Consider the following 17,291-nt stretch of genomic DNA (forward strand, 5'->3'; position numbering starts at 1 on the left):
GTCTTCAGTTTAAGGTTTTGGAGCATTAGGTAAGTAATCACGAAGTGGTCCTTCCAAGCCTATCATAGTTACTTGTTTGCAGTTACACAGGGAGATGCTTCACATAGATAAACACTTGGTCATGCCATGATTTGTAATATGATGTCAATTGACTGACTGACTGAGGACAGACAGGGTCGAGGCCTGAATATGGTGTCTGCTTCCAAAGTAGTACCAAGCACTGTGACAATCTATAGAGAAGAGGTCTTTATTGAAATTAACGTATCATGGTGCAGGGGCTCATGAGATAATCAGATATTCAGGATAGAGAAGTAAATCTGTGAAAAGACAGGGAATCAGCCCCCCCCTTTCTCCCTCTCTCTCTCTCCCTTTCTCTCTCACCCCTTTCTTTCTCCTTTCTCTCTTACACACACACACACACACACACACACACACACACACACACACAGTATTCTCTGTAGAAGTCAATGCAGAAGCTGGACACTCCTGTAATCCCAGTGCTTGAGAAGCTGAAGCAGAGGATTGCAAGTTCAAGACCAGTCTCCTCAGCTTAGTGAGAATCTGTTTAAAAATAAAAATTAAAATAGGACTGAGAGTATATCTCTGAAGTAGAATAGTCCTGGGTTCAATCCCCAGCATAAGAAGATAAAAGAAGCAGAATCCAAAGTAGTTGTTGATATGGCTAATTGGATATGTCACAGGGATTTGGAAAAAAAATTCTTGATACTCTATGCCATTCTGCTTTCAGAAGGAACTGAAATTTAACTTGTATTCATGAGTGCTAAATTAGCAACAGTGAAACCTCAAGGGAGTCATTTAATCTCTCTGATCACTAGTTTCCATATCGACAAAGTGAGGGTCATATCTCATTACCTCACAGAATTACTGGGATGTTTGAATGAAATAACAGATATAAAAATATCTATGCAATGTTGAAGAAATACTAGTTTCCCTCTTAAAAAATTCAACAAGTTTTCAGTAGAAGGATGTTTATAATTAGGATTAAAGAAGAGGTTACATAGGAGGGTGTTAGGATAAAGAAAATGTGATGAGATATGCACAATGCTGCTGATAATCAAAGATGTCAGATGTTCATATAGTTACAAAGTTTCTGTATCCTTTGCCTTATTACTTTTTAATTGAAATCCTATGAGTCAAAAAGGCTAATTTTTATTTCTGATATATAAGGGAAAAACTGTGACTAAATTAAATGAGTGGACCATTATCATCCTGAAAGTCTGTAATGGAGTGAATTCTTTTTGCCCAACAAGAATTCTTTAGTCCAGTTTTCTTTATATTACTACAAACTACCTGTCAATGCCAAACAGTTGGAAAATATAAAACAGTTGAAAGTCTAATGGATTCCAAGATTATGTCTGAAAACGGGATGATTTTTGCAAAAAGTAGTGACAGTATTATTTTCTTGGGTATATTCATACTAATCCTGGATTCCTGAGGATTGTGCTAAGCTCAACTTCTTAGGTGCTGTGGACCAAATGCATCATGTTATGTGACTATTGCACATTATTCTTAGCATTTTCTAAATTAAAGTTATCTGTTTGGATAGGATTTCCTTATAACTATTGTAAAAAGGTTGGCTTGCTTTGTTTAGGTTAGGGTTTACACATTTCTTAAGTGACACAAATGGAAATCTCCATCCTTTGGTAGATATTTAGCCCATTTTATGAACTGATGTAATCTATCCTCATACATATACATATATATATATATATATATATTAGGATATATGTGTCTATATACATTTATATGTATATATTAGTATATATGTATATATACACATTTATATTTATGTGTATATATATTATACACACATATGTATATATATATATATATATATATATATATATACACACACACAATGGATGCTGGGGAAAGCACTTGCAATTATCATGTCCACTTGAAAGCAAGAGAAAGCAAAATAGGTCTTAACTATATATATATATATATATATATATATATATATACACTTATATATATATTCTTATGTATATATATATTTATATATATGTATAGTACATACATACTAGGTTCATATATATATATGCACACTAGGTACATATTAGGTATATTAAAATATTATATATTATATATCTACATATATATATATATATATATATATATATATAATCTTCCATTTCTCCTTTAAGAGTGCAAATGGCCCTAAGGATGGAGGCATATCTCTGTACTTACAGTGCCTAGCTGAGAATCTGACACATGATAACTTCCCTGAAAATGCTTTCTGCTACTGTTGCTGGGTTTGAGATATTATTCAGTGTTAACTTTTCAGGAAACTTTGTTATAAAGCATCATAAGAAAGAAGGTCAGTTTAGAATAAGCAATAACTATCACCTTGCTCCCTGTACAGTAAATGATCTCTTCAGAATTCAGAATTCTTTTTTAGAGAGAGACAATTTCTAGGAAGATAATGGATGCTGGGGAAAGCACTAGCAATTATCATGTCCACTTGAAAGCAAGAGAAAGCAAAATAGGTCTTAACAGTTCCTAACATAAACATGAGTCTATTGAAAATTGGGTCCAAGAGCCAATTGAGCAGATGGAAAAACACAGCTCTCCTTGGGAAAAAAAATGCCTCTGAGATAAGGTTGCATTTTTTTTCTGTTTTGCAAGAGTGGGAAAAAAAGCATGTTTTGTTTAGTCCCCACAATTAGAGTGATTTAGATTTATCCTAAACAAGCACCACAAGCAAATATTGGCAAGCAGAGTCTCCGGGAGTGGCCAAACAAATCAGTTTCATTTCCTTCCAAGCCCTAGTTTGGCTGATCCATCCATAGAAAAGCAGAACAAAAGGCAAGGGACTACTGCCCCAGAAAGCATCCAAGAGGTTCCTTCAGCTGGAGAATTATTTATAGCAACCCGGCTCACACTCAGGACTTCCTGTTTTGTTCGGCAAATGTGCAAATGGAAGCTCGTGTATCAAAGTGGTAGACAGAGCCGTGGGTGTGATCAGTAGTGATGAGGTCTTCAAGTCTGTTGTGTTTTTGATCTACCCATGCCTTTCAACCACGGTGGTGGACATTTATCTCTGAACAGGCTCATTATCTTCTTCATGTGCACATTCTATTTGTAGATGTTGCTATGAGGACAGATTCATCAGACATGACTGATGTGGAGTCTGTGGTCACCAATTTCGCCTCTTCTGCAAGGACAGGCCGCCGGAATGCCTTACCAGACATCCAGAGCTCAGCTGCTACAGGAGGAACCTCTGAATTGCCCCTCAAACTGGAGGCCCTCTCTGTGAAGGAAGGTAATACTCCCAGTCCTCTTAAAATCGGCAGCACTTCTCTGTGTTGGAGTAATCATTTTACCTGGAACAATCTATCATTTATAACTAGTTTATAATGCTCTTCTCATTTACCAAAATCTTTTGTTTTGTTTAATGCTAAGTAGATTTTTCAACATTTCTGAAAGTAGGCAATTTCATCTTTTTGTCTCAGGGTGTGCATATGGAAATTGATATTCTATTTCTTTATTGATTGTGCAGTTATGCATAGGGCTGATAGAAATCAGCCCTATGGAAAAATAATCCTTCCCTCAGTGACCTTATCAAGTTTATTGAAAAGCACTCAGAAAGGAAATCATTTTTATTTTGCCCTCCACTGGCCAAAGCTTCCTCTGGAAGCTTTTGCTTCTTTGGAGTAGTCTACAAGCCCTTCTACTGCTTGTATTGAAGAAGAAGCTTGTTATCAATTAATGATCAGATTTTTTTAAATCAAGTGCTTGGATAAAGAGCTGTCGTTTTACAACCAGTGGAAAAGTTGGATTAAGGAAAAAAATAAAGAACTATCAAATCAATGAAGGAAAATCTTGGGTCTTTCTCCCCATCATTTACATACAGTTAATATAGATTCCTGAATGTAGTCTTCTGAAAGTAAATGCAGGATAATTTAAATAAAGTGTTAAAAGAATTCCTTCACTGAAAAATACTCATAGAGATTAGAGCAGGGGCGGGGTGTACTCAATGGTAGAACATTTGCCTAGCATGCACAAAGCCCTGGGTTCCATCTCCAGCACTGCAAAACAAGAAAAATCACTCACAGAGATTAAAGACAATTTCTGTTTCTGGCCATTTCCAGAATAACTATACCCTGCTGTCCATTTTAGACTCTGAGTTGCTGGTGTGTGTGTGTGTGTGTGTGTGTGTGTGTGTGTGTGTGTGTGTGTTGTAAATTTATTCTCTAGAGTAGTAAAGCAGAAGAGGTCTAGAAGCCACTGCACATGTGTCCCATTCATGAGAGCTTCAGGAGGTTCTTTGCTACCTGATAAAATTGCAAACATTCCTAGATTCATCGCTATGAATCACTTTATCTTTGTTAGGCGAGGACCATGGCCAGATTCTAGTATTCCATTATTACCTCGCCTTTTCTAAAGGTCATTGTACTTCTCCTAGGGGACATTGCAGATGTGAGGAGGAAAGTACACACATAAACGTAAAATACTCTAACAAGAAAGGAAAATCTGGGTGTGGTGATGTGCACCTGTAATCTCAGTACTTGGAGGCTGAGACAGGAGGATTTCAGGTTCAAGACTAGCCTCAGCAATTTAGCAAGATTCTTGACATCAGGCAAGACCCTGTTTCCAAAGAAAAAAAGTAAAAAGGGCTGAAGGTACAGTTCGAGGTAGAAAGCCCCTGGGTTTAATCTCTAATACCACAAAAGAAAAACAAACAAACAAAATATTATAAGAAAGTAAAAGCCATGTGGGGGATGATGCATGCCTTTAATCGCAGTACTTGGAGACTGAGCCACAGGAGGATGGCAGGTTTGAGACCAGCCCCAGCAATTTAGCAAGACCCTCAACAATTTAGCAAGACCCTGTTCAAAAAGAAAAAATAAGATAGGACTGGGGATATAGCTTAGAGGTAGGAACACTTTTCATTTCAATTTCAATTAACAAACAAACAAAAAAGACAAAGAAAGAAGGAAAATTAAAAAAGAGAAAGATAAGAAATAAATGTATATAATGCTGACCTTTTAAGTTTGAAAAATGAATATACTGGTCAGAATACTATGCTGCTAGGGGAGGCTAACTCTAAGCTAGGGAGGTAAAGAAGATAAGTATTAGGTAGGATAAAAAGCCTATTTAAAGTTTATATGATTTAAATACATACAACAAAACCTTAATATCTACTGACGTAGCTTAGAAAAAGAGAACAAAATACATGTGGGAAAGTTAGTAGTCTTCTCCATTTTACTTTAATCTTTAGAGAGTTTATTATCTGAAAGAATGTTTTTCAGGTTTTTATATTGTTTTAAAAATAATCTGGAAATAAATTCAAGTATATCAATTAATGTTAAAAATGAATCCACATATATTGCCAAAATGCTAAGAATAAATAAAATAAATGTATATAACCCAAGGTGACAAACATAGATGATATAGAGAATGCTTCATTAGCAAAGCTATCAATGAATAGTTTTAAGGCTATCTTATTTCTCATTAGCTAAGCACAAATATTGCTAATTATTTTAAAATGAATAATTTGCAATTGCTAATGAAAACTAAAAGCAGGGGTCTGTCTCAGATATTATTGTTTCAGTGTTTTAGTAAATATCTAGTCAGTATTACTAGTACAACATCTAGGAAAGGTCTACAGGCTTCCCTCAGGCCTAAACTCTTTTATTTATTCTTCATTTTTAAAATAAACTAGGCAGAGGGATATCTAGGTTCTGAAGTGTCTCAAATTCTGAATAAAACTAACCCCACATTTTCCTAGCTATTATCTATCTTAACTTACCCCTTACAATTTTATAACCCTTGTAAAGAGAACAAGGATGCCTTTAACATGTGAACAATAAGTGAGAGAGGATGGTGTCCCAGGAACTAGGAAGTCTCATGATGTCTTTTCTTACTTCCACCATTACTATTTATTTGATCTTTTATTCAGCTTAGTGCCCACCAAGTGCTGGGTATTCTGAAAGCTTGCAGTATAGTGGTGAGAAGGGCTCTTGCTGTTCTAGCTTTAATCGGAGAGTTATATTATAAATAAATGAATAAATAAATAAATAAATAAATAAATACAGATGAACTGTGATTTGTTCTATCAGAGTACTCAAATAGGGTGTTGTGGTAGAGTTACTGGGCGACCTCTTTTTTATTTTTTGTGGTACTTGGAATTGAATCCAGGGGTAGTCTATCTCTGAACTATACCTCCAGTACTTTTTAGTTTTAATTACTTATTTTGAAATTAGGTTTTGTTAGGTTATGGAGGGTCTCTCTATATCGCTGAGCCTGTCCTTGAACCTGCGATCCTCCTCTCTTAGTCTCTCAAGTACTAGGGTTACAGGTGTGGACCACCATGCCTGGCTTAGGTGACCACTTTAGGTTGATAAATTTGGGTAACTCTCTGTGAAATCTGAATAAAATCCTATATTTTGAATCCTAGATACTGAATAATACAGCCATAAGAAGATAGGTATAACAGTACTCTGTAGAAGGAGCTGTTACTAAAAGTTCTTAGAGTGGAGTAAGATAGATGTGGTCCAGAAATAAAAGCTGGCCCTGGTGGTTTGAGTGCTGTGGCTGAAGGGAAGTGGTGCCAGATGTCTCTGGAGAGAGAAGCAGGAGATAGATCTTGTGGGATCTTGGAAGCCTCCGGAAAGAAATAGACTTTCATTTAGAGTGGGAGCATTTCCAGCAGGGGAGTGAAATCTCATTTATGTTTTAAAGGTTCACTCAGTTATGTGGAAAATGGATTGAAGGGAAGCAATAATGAAAATATTTGGATTAGAAGGTGCAACCATTGATAGGAAATCTTTTCAGGCCACATTAAACATTCAGACTCATAGAAACACACTTGGCGGTCTGCTCAGGGGTATACAGGTCAGGAAACTCAGCAGGCAAGCAGAATGCATCACATTATATTCTACTTTGGAACCCCTTGTGGCAACTCATAGGGCAGACCTCTTTCTCTCTCCCCCTCACAAAGTTAACACCTCATTGCAAAGAGACAAGGTGAACGGGGCACCATGTCTCACAGGAGCTAATCACACTCTGGTCCATGTCTTTGGATGCTGCTCCCCGATTCCCTGCGAGAGACATGCTCAGTTCCAAGAGTCACTGCCTGAAGGGAAGCCTAGTGCTATGGTTTCCTACAGGACATTTATAGTTCCTATCTAATTTTTCTCAGTACATATATATGTATTTTACTATTTGGGTCATATTTACCATTAGCTTAGAACCAGGTTGACATTATACGTTAATGTGGTTTCCAGGGTAACAGAGCTAGAAAATGAATCCCAAGTCAAATTTGTCCTAGAGAAGGAGAAAGGGTTTTATTAACCTTTATCCAAGGAAACTGTTGCATTAGTCCATGAGAGATGGTGACTTCAAATAGGTAGAAAGGATGAAGAAAGGTGTGTGGGTTAGAAATGTTTTATATACAGAATCAATAGGACTTGCTAATAAATTGGATATAGTGGAAATGATAAAGAGGAATGAACAATAACTTCTAGAAGAAGTACGTGCGTGGTGATGCCATCTACTAAGAAAGGTCAGCTGAAGAAAAGACAATTTTGAGTGTTGAATGTGTGAAGATTTCTGTTTCTTCCATATTCCATTTGAGATGCCTATGAGAGATGTAAATGTATCGAAGAAGCAGTTGAATATATAGGTCTGCTGGGCCAGAGAAAAACACTTTAAAGACGTACATTATTAAATTCTAGAATATGTATTTTCAAAGTATATCTTATATGATAGCAAAGAACATAGTATGAGTGAAATTATCCAATTCCTGACATGCTACATGAATAGATTGTCTTTTTAGTGCAAATGGAGAGATAGAATATAAGAAGGAATTTCCCTCTTCCTCCTTCCCATCCTTCTCAATTAGGTCACCTTATTTGCTCATCTATAGTATCTCATTCTTTGTCTAGAGGTCCTCCTGTAATGTACCAATAAAATAAAAATAATAAAAATAATCTCTGAGCATATAAAACTAAAAATAAGAATATAAGAAGGAAAAATATTAGAAAGTTTTTGATGTATAGATGCTACCATAACTAAGCCCCCACCAATTAAGTGACTTGCCCAAGCTCACATAATTAGGTGAGGATTAGAATCTCTGCTCTAAGGTCATCGCCTTTCTCATTAAACCAATTTTTCTAAATGAATGTTTCATGGAAACTCACCTATTAATATTCACCTATTAAACTCACTTGTTAATGTATCACATACAAAAAAAGTATATTGTGGTAAAAAAAAAGAGTTTGGAATTCCTAGTTTAAACATAGCTGGCTTTTGCATGTCCCAAAATATGTTTAAACAATAATTTCTGAGAGCTTTGGTGCAGAAATATTAATGTATCTTGTACTTCTGCTGCCCTAAGGATGGAGCACAGAGTACTTCTTTGCTCTGTTTCCTTCACCATCTTTGAAAAAGCATCTTACAGAACTAATGTTCTGAAAGAGACTCCAAAGGGTTGCGATGCATCTCATGGTCCTACAAAGAGCAGATAAGCCAGGTGTGGTGGGGCACACCTGTAATCCAAGTGCTTGGGTAGCTGAGATAGAAGAGCTGTAGGTTCTAAACCAGCCTCGGGAACTTAGTAAGGCAGTCAGCAACTTAGCAACTTTTAATAGAAAAAAGAAAGGGGGGGGGTTGTTGGTGTAGATTGGCAATAGAATGCCCCTGGCACCCTCAACACAAGTATACAACATATTAGACCCCCTAATGTAAAACACAAACATAAAAATAATAAAAATTTTAAAAAAGAAAGAAAAGGATGACTCCCTTATTTTAAGCCTATTTTAACTGACAAAAAATTCAGTAAATAGTTCAGGTGATAAGTTACCTGAAAGATATATCATGAGATTTAAACAAAACTACAAAGTTATCACTAAAATATATATACTTTTTTTTTATTATTTTTTTAATTAATTTATTTTTTAAATTGGTGCATTGTAGTCATATATCAATCACATTGGAGTACAAGACTTGAGAGGATATACAAGCACACATCATCCAATTAGCCCTCCTCCAGCCCCGTCCCATTCCCTCCCCCTCCCTCCATCCCACACTTCTTTGGTGATTTACTTTGATACATTTGTTTATGTACCTCCTGCATTTTAAAGAGGCTCCGTCCTCCAGTATTACATACCCTCTGATTGATCACATTAGTTGCTTCACTATAGGGCCCTTTCTATAGCTCAACCTCTTCCTGTTGCCCTTTTCCTCCTAGTTATTGTTGATTAAGAGAAGCGTCTGATTTATATTTTCTGCGATATTTCTCTGTGCATGCTGTGTTGCAAGTACCAATCCCACTCTTGATGGTACCAGTAGTGGCCTGGCTACTCAGTGGACTGATCCAGACCTCGCTGGCTCACACAGCGGCCTTGCCTCATGGGAAGACCCAGTTCTGGTCTCGCTGGCCCCTGAACCGGTCAAACCCCTAAGCTGGCTTTGGTCCCGACCTTGGAGGCCGCAGGAGTGAACTTGCCTCACGCCAGGCTCCGATGCTGGCCATTGGCCCCTGCACTGGTCTAACCCCTTGGCAGGATTCCAATCCCGGCCTCGGAGGCCCCAACACTGGTAATGCCTCACGGCAGGCTCCGATGCCGGCCTCACTGGCCCCAGCACCGGCCTAACCCCTTGACAGGCTCTTATCCTGGCCTCAGAGGCCCCAGTACCGGCCTTGCCTCACGGCAGGCTCCGATGCCGGCCTCGCTGGCCCCAGCACCGGCCTATCCCCTCGGCAGGCTCTTATCCTGGCCTCGGAGGCCCCAGTACCGGCCTTGCCTCACGGCAGGCTCCGATGCCGGCCTCGCTGGCCCCAGCAGCAGCCTAACCCCTCGGCAGGCTCCAATCCCGGCCTCGGAGGCCCCAGCACTGGTCATGCCTCAAGGCAGGCTCCGATGCCGGCCTCGCTGGCCCCAGCACCGGCCTAGCCCCTTGGCAGGCTCTTATCCTGGCCTCGGAGGCCCCAGTACCGGCCTTGCCTCACGGCAGGCTCCGATGCCGGCCTCGCTGGCCCCAGCACCGGCCTAACCCCTCGGCATGCTCCGATCCCGGCCTCGGAGGCCCCAGGACTGGTCATGCCTCACGGCAGGCTCCGCTGCCGGCCTCGTTGGCCCCAGCACCGGCCTAACCTCTCGGCAAGCTCTTATCCTGGCCTCGGAGGCCCCAGTACCGGCCTTGCCTCACGGCAGGCTCCGATGCCGGCCTCGCTGGCTCCAGCACCGGCCTAACCCCTCGGCAGGCTCTTATCCTGGCCTCGGAGGCCCCAGTACCGGCCTTGCCTCATGGCAGGCTCCGATGCCGGCCTCGCTGGCCCCAGCAGCGGCCTAACCCCTCGGCAGGCTCCGATCCCGGCCTCGGAGGCCCCAGCACTGGTCATGCCTCAAGGCAGGCTCCGATGCCGGCCTCGCTGGCCCCAGCACCGGCCTAACCCCTTGGCAGGCTCTTATCCTGGCCTCGGAGGCCCCAGTACTGGCCTTGCCTCACGGCAGGCTCCGATGCCTGCCTCGCTGGCCCCAGCACCGGCCTAACCCCTCGGCATGCTCCGATCCCGGCCTCGGAGGCCCCAGCACTGGTCATGCCTCACGGCAGGCTCCGCTGCCGGCCTCGTTGGCCCCAGCACCAGGCTAACCCCTCGGCAGGCTCTTGTCCTGGCCTCGGAGGCCCCAGTACCGGCCTTGCCTCACGGCAGGCTCCGATGCCGGCCTCGCTGGCCCCAGCAGCGGCCTAACCCCTCGGCAGGCTCCGATCCCGGCCTCGGAGGCCCCAGCACTGGTCATGCCTCAAGGCAGGCTCCGATGCCGGCCTCGCTGGCCCCAGCACCGGCCTAACCCCTTGGCAGGCTCTTATCCTGGCCTCGGAGGCCCCAGTACTGGCCTTGCCTCACGGCAGGCTCCGATGCCGGCCTCGCTGGCCCCAGCACCGGCCTAACCCCTCAGCATGCTCCGATCCCGGCCTCGGAGGCCCCAGCACTGGTCATGCCTCACGGCAGGCTCCGCTGCCGGCCTCGTTCGCCCCAGCACCGGCCTAACCCCTCGGCAGGCTCTTATCCTGGCCTCGGAGGCCCCAGTACCGGCCTTGCCTCATGGCAGGCTCCGATGCCGGCCTCGCTGGCCCCAGCAGCGGCCTAACCCCTCGGCAGGCTCCGATCCCGGCCTCGGAGGCCCCAGCACTGGTCATGCCTCAAGGCAGGCTCCGATGCCGGCCTCGCTGGCCCCAGCACCGGCCTAACCCCTTGGCAGGCTCTTATCCTGGCCTCGGAGGCCCCAGTACTGGCCTTGCCTCACGGCAGGCTCCGATGCCTGCCTCGCTGGCCCCAGCACCGGCCTAACCCCTCGGCATGCTCCGATCCCGGCCTCGGAGGCCCCAGCACTGGTCATGCCTCACGGCAGGCTCCGCTGCCGGCCTCGTTGGCCCCAGCACCAGGCTAACCCCTCGGCAGGCTCTTGTCCTGGCCTCGGAGGCCCCAGTACCGGCCTTGCCTCACGGCAGGCTCCGATGCCGGCCTCGCTGGCCCCAGCAGCGGCCTAACCCCTCGGCAGGCTCCGATCCCGGCCTCGGAGGCCCCAGCACTGGTCATGCCTCAAGGCAGGCTCCGATGCCGGCCTCGCTGGCCCCAGCACCGGCCTAACCCCTTGGCAGGCTCTTATCCTGGCCTCGGAGGCCCCAGTACTGGCCTTGCCTCACGGCAGGCTCCGATGCCGGCCTCGCTGGCCCCAGCACCGGCCTAACCCCTCAGCATGCTCCGATCCCGGCCTCGGAGGCCCCAGCACTGGTCATGCCTCACGGCAGGCTCCGCTGCCGGCCTCGTTCGCCCCAGCACCGGCCTAACCACTCGGCAAGCTCTTATCCTGGCCTCGGAGGCCCCAGTACCGGCCTTGCCTCATGGCAGGCTCCGATGCCGGCCTCGCTGGCCCCAGCACCGGCCTAGCCCCTTGACAGGCTCTTATCCTGGCCTCAGAGGCCCCAGTACCGGCCTTGCCTCACGGCAGGCTCCGATGCCGGCCTCGCTGGCCCCAGCACCGGCCTAACCCCTCGGCAGGCTCTTATCCTGGCCTCGGAGGCCCCAGTACCGGCCTTGCCTCACGGCAGGCTCCGATGCCGGCCTCGATGGCCCCAGACCGGCCTAACCCCTCAGCAGGCTCTTATCCTGGCCTCGAGGCCCCAGTACCGGCCTTGCCTCAAGGCAGGCTCCGATGCCGGCCTCGCTGGCCCCAGCACCGGCCTAATCCCTCAGCAGGCTCTTATCCAGGACTCGGAGGCCCCAGTACCGGCCTTGCCTCACGGCAGGCTCCGATGCCGGCCTCACTGGCCCCAGCAGTGGCCTAACCCCTCGGCAGGCTCCGATCCCGGCCTCGGAGGCCCCAGCACTGGTCATGCCTCAAGGCAGGCTCCGATGCCGGCCTCGCTGGCCCCAGCACCGGCCTAGCCCCTTGGCAGGCTCTTATCCTGGCCTCGGAGGCCCCAGTACCGGCCTTGCCTCACGGCAGGCTCCGATGCCGGCCTCGCTGGCCCCAGCAGCGGCCTAACCCCTCGGCATGCTCCGATCCCGGCCTCGGAGGCCCCAGGACTGGTCATGCCTCACGGCAGGCTCCGCTGCCGGCCTCGTTGGCCCCAGCACCGGCCTAACCTCTCGGCAAGCTCTTATCCTGGCCTCGGAGGCCCCAGTACCGGCCTTGCCTCACGGCAGGCTCCGATGCCGGCCTCGCTGGCTCCAGCACCGGCCTAACCCCTCGGCAGGCTCTTATCCTGGCCTCGGAGGCCCCAGTACCGGCCTTGCCTCATGGCAGGCTCCGATGCCGGCCTCGCTGGCACCAGCAGCGGCCTAACCTCTCGGCAGGCTCCGATCCCGGCCTCGGAGGCCCCAGCACTGGTCATGCCTCAAGGCAGGCTCCGATGCCGGCCTCGCTGGCCCCAGCACCGGCCTAACCCCTTGGCAGGCTCTTATCCTGGCCTCGGAGGCCCCAGTACTGGCCTTGCCTCACGGCAGGCTCCGATGCCTGCCTCGCTGGCCCCAGCACCGGCCTAACCCCTCGGCATGCTCCGATCCCGGCCTCGGAGGCCCCAGCACTGGTCATGCCTCACGGCAGGCTCCGCTGCCGGCCTCGTTGGCCCCAGCACCAGGCTAACCCCTCGGCAGGCTCTTGTCCTGGCCTCGGAGGCCCCAGTACCGGCCTTGCCTCACGGCAGGCTCCGATGCCGGCCTCGCTGGCCCCAGCAGCGGCCTAACCCCTCGGCAGGCTCCGATCCCGGCCTCGGAGGCCCCAGCACTGGTCATGCCTCAAGGCAGGCTCCGATGCCGGCCTCGCTGGCCCCAGCACCGGCCTAACCCCTTGGCAGGCTCTTATCCTGGCCTCGGAGGCCCCAGTACTGGCCTTGCCTCACGGCAGGCTCCGATGCCGGCCTCGCTGGCCCCAGCACCGGCCTAACCCCTCGGCATGCTCCGATCCCGGCCTCGGAGGCCCCAGCACTGGTCATGCCTCACGGCAGGCTCCGCTGCCGGCCTCGTTCGCCCCAGCACCGGCCTAACCCCTCGGAAAGCTCTTATCCTGGCCTCGGAGGCCCCAGTACCGGCCTTGCCTCATGGCAGGCTCCGATGCCGGCCTCGCTGGCCCCAGCAGCGGCCTAACCCCTCGGCAGGCTCCGATCCCAGCCTCGGAGGCCCCAGCACTGGTCATGCCTCACGGCAGGCTCCGCTGCCGGCCTCGTTGGCCCCAGCACCGGCCTAACCCCTCGGCAAGTTCTTATCCTGGCCTCGGAGGCCCCAGTACCGGCCTTGCCTCACGGCAGGCTCCGATGCCGGCCTCGCTGGCCCCAGCACCGGCCTAACCCCTCGGCAGGCTCTTATCCTGGCCTAGAGGCCCCAGTACCGGCCTTGCCTCAAGGCAGGCTCCGATGCCGGCCTCACTGGCCCCAGCACTGGCCTAACCCCTCGGCAGGCTCTTATCCTGGCCTCGGAGGCCCCAGTACCGGCCTTGCCTCACGGCAGGCTCCGATGCCGGCCTCGCTGGCCCCAGCAGCGGCCTAACCCCTCGGCAGGCTCCGATCCCAGCCTCGGAGGCCCCAGCACTGGTCATGCCTCAAGGCAGGCTCCGATGCCGGCCTCGCTGGCCCCAGCACCAGCCTAGCCCCTTGACAGGCTCTTATCCTGGCCTCAGAGGCCCCAGTACCGGCCTTGCCTCACGGCAGGCTCCGATGCCGGCCTCGCTGGCCCCAGCACCGGCCTAACCCCTCGGCAGGCTCTTATCCTGGCCTCGGAGGCCCCAGTACCGGCCTTGCCTCACGGCAGGCTCCGATGCCGGCCTCGCTGGCCCCAGCACCGGCCTAACCCCTCGGCAGGCTCTTATCCTGGCCTCGAGGCCCCAGTACCGGCCTTGCCTCAAGGCAGGCTCCGATGCCGGCCTCGCTGGCCCCAGCACCGGCCTAATCCCTCAGCAGGCTCTTATCCTGGCCTCGGAGGCCCCAGTACCGGCCTTGCCTCACGGCAGGCTCCGATGCCGGCCTCACTAGCCCCAGCAGTGGCCTAACCCCTCGGCAGGCTCCGATCCTGGCCTCGGAGGCCCCAGTACCGGCCTTGCCTCAAGGCAGGCTCTGATGCCGGCCTCGCTGGCCCCAGCAGCGGCCTAACCCCTCGGCAGGCTCCGATCCCGGCCTCGGAGGCCCCAGCACTGGTCATGCCTCAAGGCAGGCTCCGATGCCGGCCTCGCTGGCCCCAGCACCGGCCTAACCCCTCGGCAGGCTCTTTTCCTGGCCTCGGAGGCCCCAGTACCGGCCTTGCCTCAAGGCAGGCTCCGATGCCGGCCTCGCTGGCCCCAGCACCGGCCTAACCCCTCGGCAGGCTCTTATCCTGGCCTCGGAGGCCCCAGCACCGGCCTAACCCCTCGGCAGGCTCTTATCCTGGCCTCGGAGGCCCAAGTACCGGCCTTGCCTCATGGCAGGCTCTGATGCCAGCCTCACTGGCCCCAGCACCGGCCTAACCCCTCAGCAGGCTCCGGTCCCGTCCTCGGGGGTCCCAACACTGGCCTTGCCTCACGGCAGGCTCCGATGCCGGCCTCGCTGACCCCAGCACCGGCCTAACCCCTCAGCAAGTTCCGGACCCGACCTCGGAGGCCCTAGCACAAGCCTTGCATCATGGCAGGCTCCAATGCCGGCCTCGCTGGCCCCAGCATCGGTCTAACCCCTCTGCAGGTTCCAATCCCGGCCACGGAGGCCTCAGTAGTGGCCCTGCCTCACAGCAAGCTCCGATGTCGGCCACTGGCCCCGGCGCCCGCCTAACCCCTCAGCAGGTTCCGATCACTGTCTCTGTGGTTAGTATTTCAAAGGTTCCAGTTGTAATGTATCAGATCTCTGCCTCCCCCGAATATTGGCCACTGGCATTGCCACTGCCTCCACCGTTTCAAATCCTTCCCAGGCTCTTTTTCCACTCTGAATGTTGTCCAGTGTTCCTAAGCATGCGTGATGGTAGCATTCGACATTTGGTGTAATTTCTCCAAAAAAATAAAGTTGGTAAGATCCGGTTTCTGCTTCTCCTGAATACAAGTCTCTACCACCATCGCGAAGAACTCTTTCAACACCGCATTTCTCCTTGGTCTCCGCTAAACTCTCTCCTTATATGTGATGTCTGAGATTCTTAACAATATAGAGAAATAGCAGTCCTCTTTCACGGCGAATTTTTCCATAAGTTCCAGTGCATTTAGATAAGTTTTGTCTGCATCTCCAGTGTCCTGGCATCCATAACGGCTTTCTTACCACCTCTCCGATATTTTTCTTTATCTTTTTCTGTTCTGGGCCCGGTTTCTCCAGGGGTCTGGCGTGCTACTCGCAGTTTGGCCGGGACCCAGAGTCCAGCGATCCGGGCCCCAGCTGGCGTGCCCTGTGCTCGACCCCCGCCCAGAACCCAGCGTCTTACTGGGCCTTGTTTCTCCAGGGGTCTGGCGTGCTACTCGCAGTTCGGCCTGGGGCCCAGAGTCCCGCGACCCGGGCCCCATCTGGCGTGCCCAGCCCGCGACCCCTGCCCAGAACCCAGCGTCTTACTGGGTCCGGTTTCTCCAGGGGTCTGGCGTGCTACGCGCAGTTCGGCAGGGGCCCAGAGTCCCGCGACCCGGGCCCCATTAGGCGTGCCCTGTTGCTCGACCCCCGCCCAGAACCCAGCGTCTTACTGGGCCTGGTTTCTCCAGGGGTCTGGCGTGTTACGCGCAGTTCGGCCAGGGGCCCAGGGTCCCGCGACCCAGGCCCCGGCTTTTGTGGGCCGCGCGCGCGACCCCTGCCCAGAACCCAGCATCTTACTGGGCCTGGTTTCTCCAGGGATCTGGCGTGCTACTCGCAGTTCTGCCTGGGGCCCAGAGTCCCGCGACCCGGGCCCCATCTGGCGTGCCCAGCCCGCGACCCCAGCCCAGAACCCAGCGTCTTACTTGGCCTGGTTTCTCCAGGGGTCTCAGGGTTTTCTTTTTTTAAGAGTCACATTGAAAGTGTCAATATATATACTTTTTTAAAGCTAGGCTTTTGGAGAATAGAATCAATCTAAATTGAGAACTTTTTCTTACTTTTTCAAAAGGTGTTATTAATTATGACTAAACGACTGTGATGAGCAAGCACTCAGCAGCGCTTATTCACATTTGAAGTGACAGGCTGAGGGCTGAAAGGAGTGTTTGATATTGAACACTCGGAGATGTTATATCAGAATATATTGAAAATATATTAATTTTATTGAAAATACTTGGAAAATACAGAAAGTAGAAGAATAACAATAATGACAACTATCCTTGAAAGTGTATAATATTAAATGGAAAACATGTTTTGTTATACTGTTTTTCTTTAACACTGCCATACACAGTTAACAGCAATTACAACATCTGAGTAGTTTATTGTTTTTTTCTTTTATTATGTTTCTGAACATTCACTTTCCTATAACAATGTAAAAATAACAAGCCGGGCACAGGAGGCATTTGGAACCATGTTACATATTTTTAGCTGATAACCTGAGCAAGATGCTGGATGATCAGCAGGTGATAGCCTGCTAGGCTTTGTGTAACCAGTACCATGAGTCTGACTCATTTCACAGAAAGAGAACAACTTAGGAGGACTATGGACCACCATCATCTCATTAGGCTAACTTAGAGAAAAATTTCATATACTCTACGATATGACCATCACTAATTGAATAATCGATTTATTTGATTTAGAGAATAAGTCAAGATTCTCCAGAATAAAAAGATTAACAGAGCTGACAAATATTAACAGCTCAGAAAGCTGTAATGCTTTGTTGGTAGTTTGCTTAGAACCAGTAGTGGCAAATGATG

General features: G+C 49.3%; 1 protein-coding gene across 1 annotated transcript in view; it reads left to right on the forward strand.

Moving 5' to 3' along the window:
- Positions 1-3,117: 3,117 nt before the first annotated feature.
- PKIB (cAMP-dependent protein kinase inhibitor beta) overlaps positions 3,118-17,291 on the forward strand; it is a gene marked incomplete at both ends in the record, with an annotated part of 16,743 nt that continues 2,569 nt past the window's right edge. Inside the window, one exon of the mRNA XM_080700115.1 lies at positions 3,118-3,286. Coding sequence (XP_080556241.1) covers positions 3,118-3,286 — 169 coding nt within the window. The remainder of the gene's footprint in view (positions 3,287-17,291) is intronic.

Source organism: Muscardinus avellanarius, assembly GCF_963383645.1.
Source record: "Muscardinus avellanarius genome assembly, chromosome: 8".
NCBI classification, from domain to species: Eukaryota; Metazoa; Chordata; class Mammalia; order Rodentia; family Gliridae; genus Muscardinus; species Muscardinus avellanarius.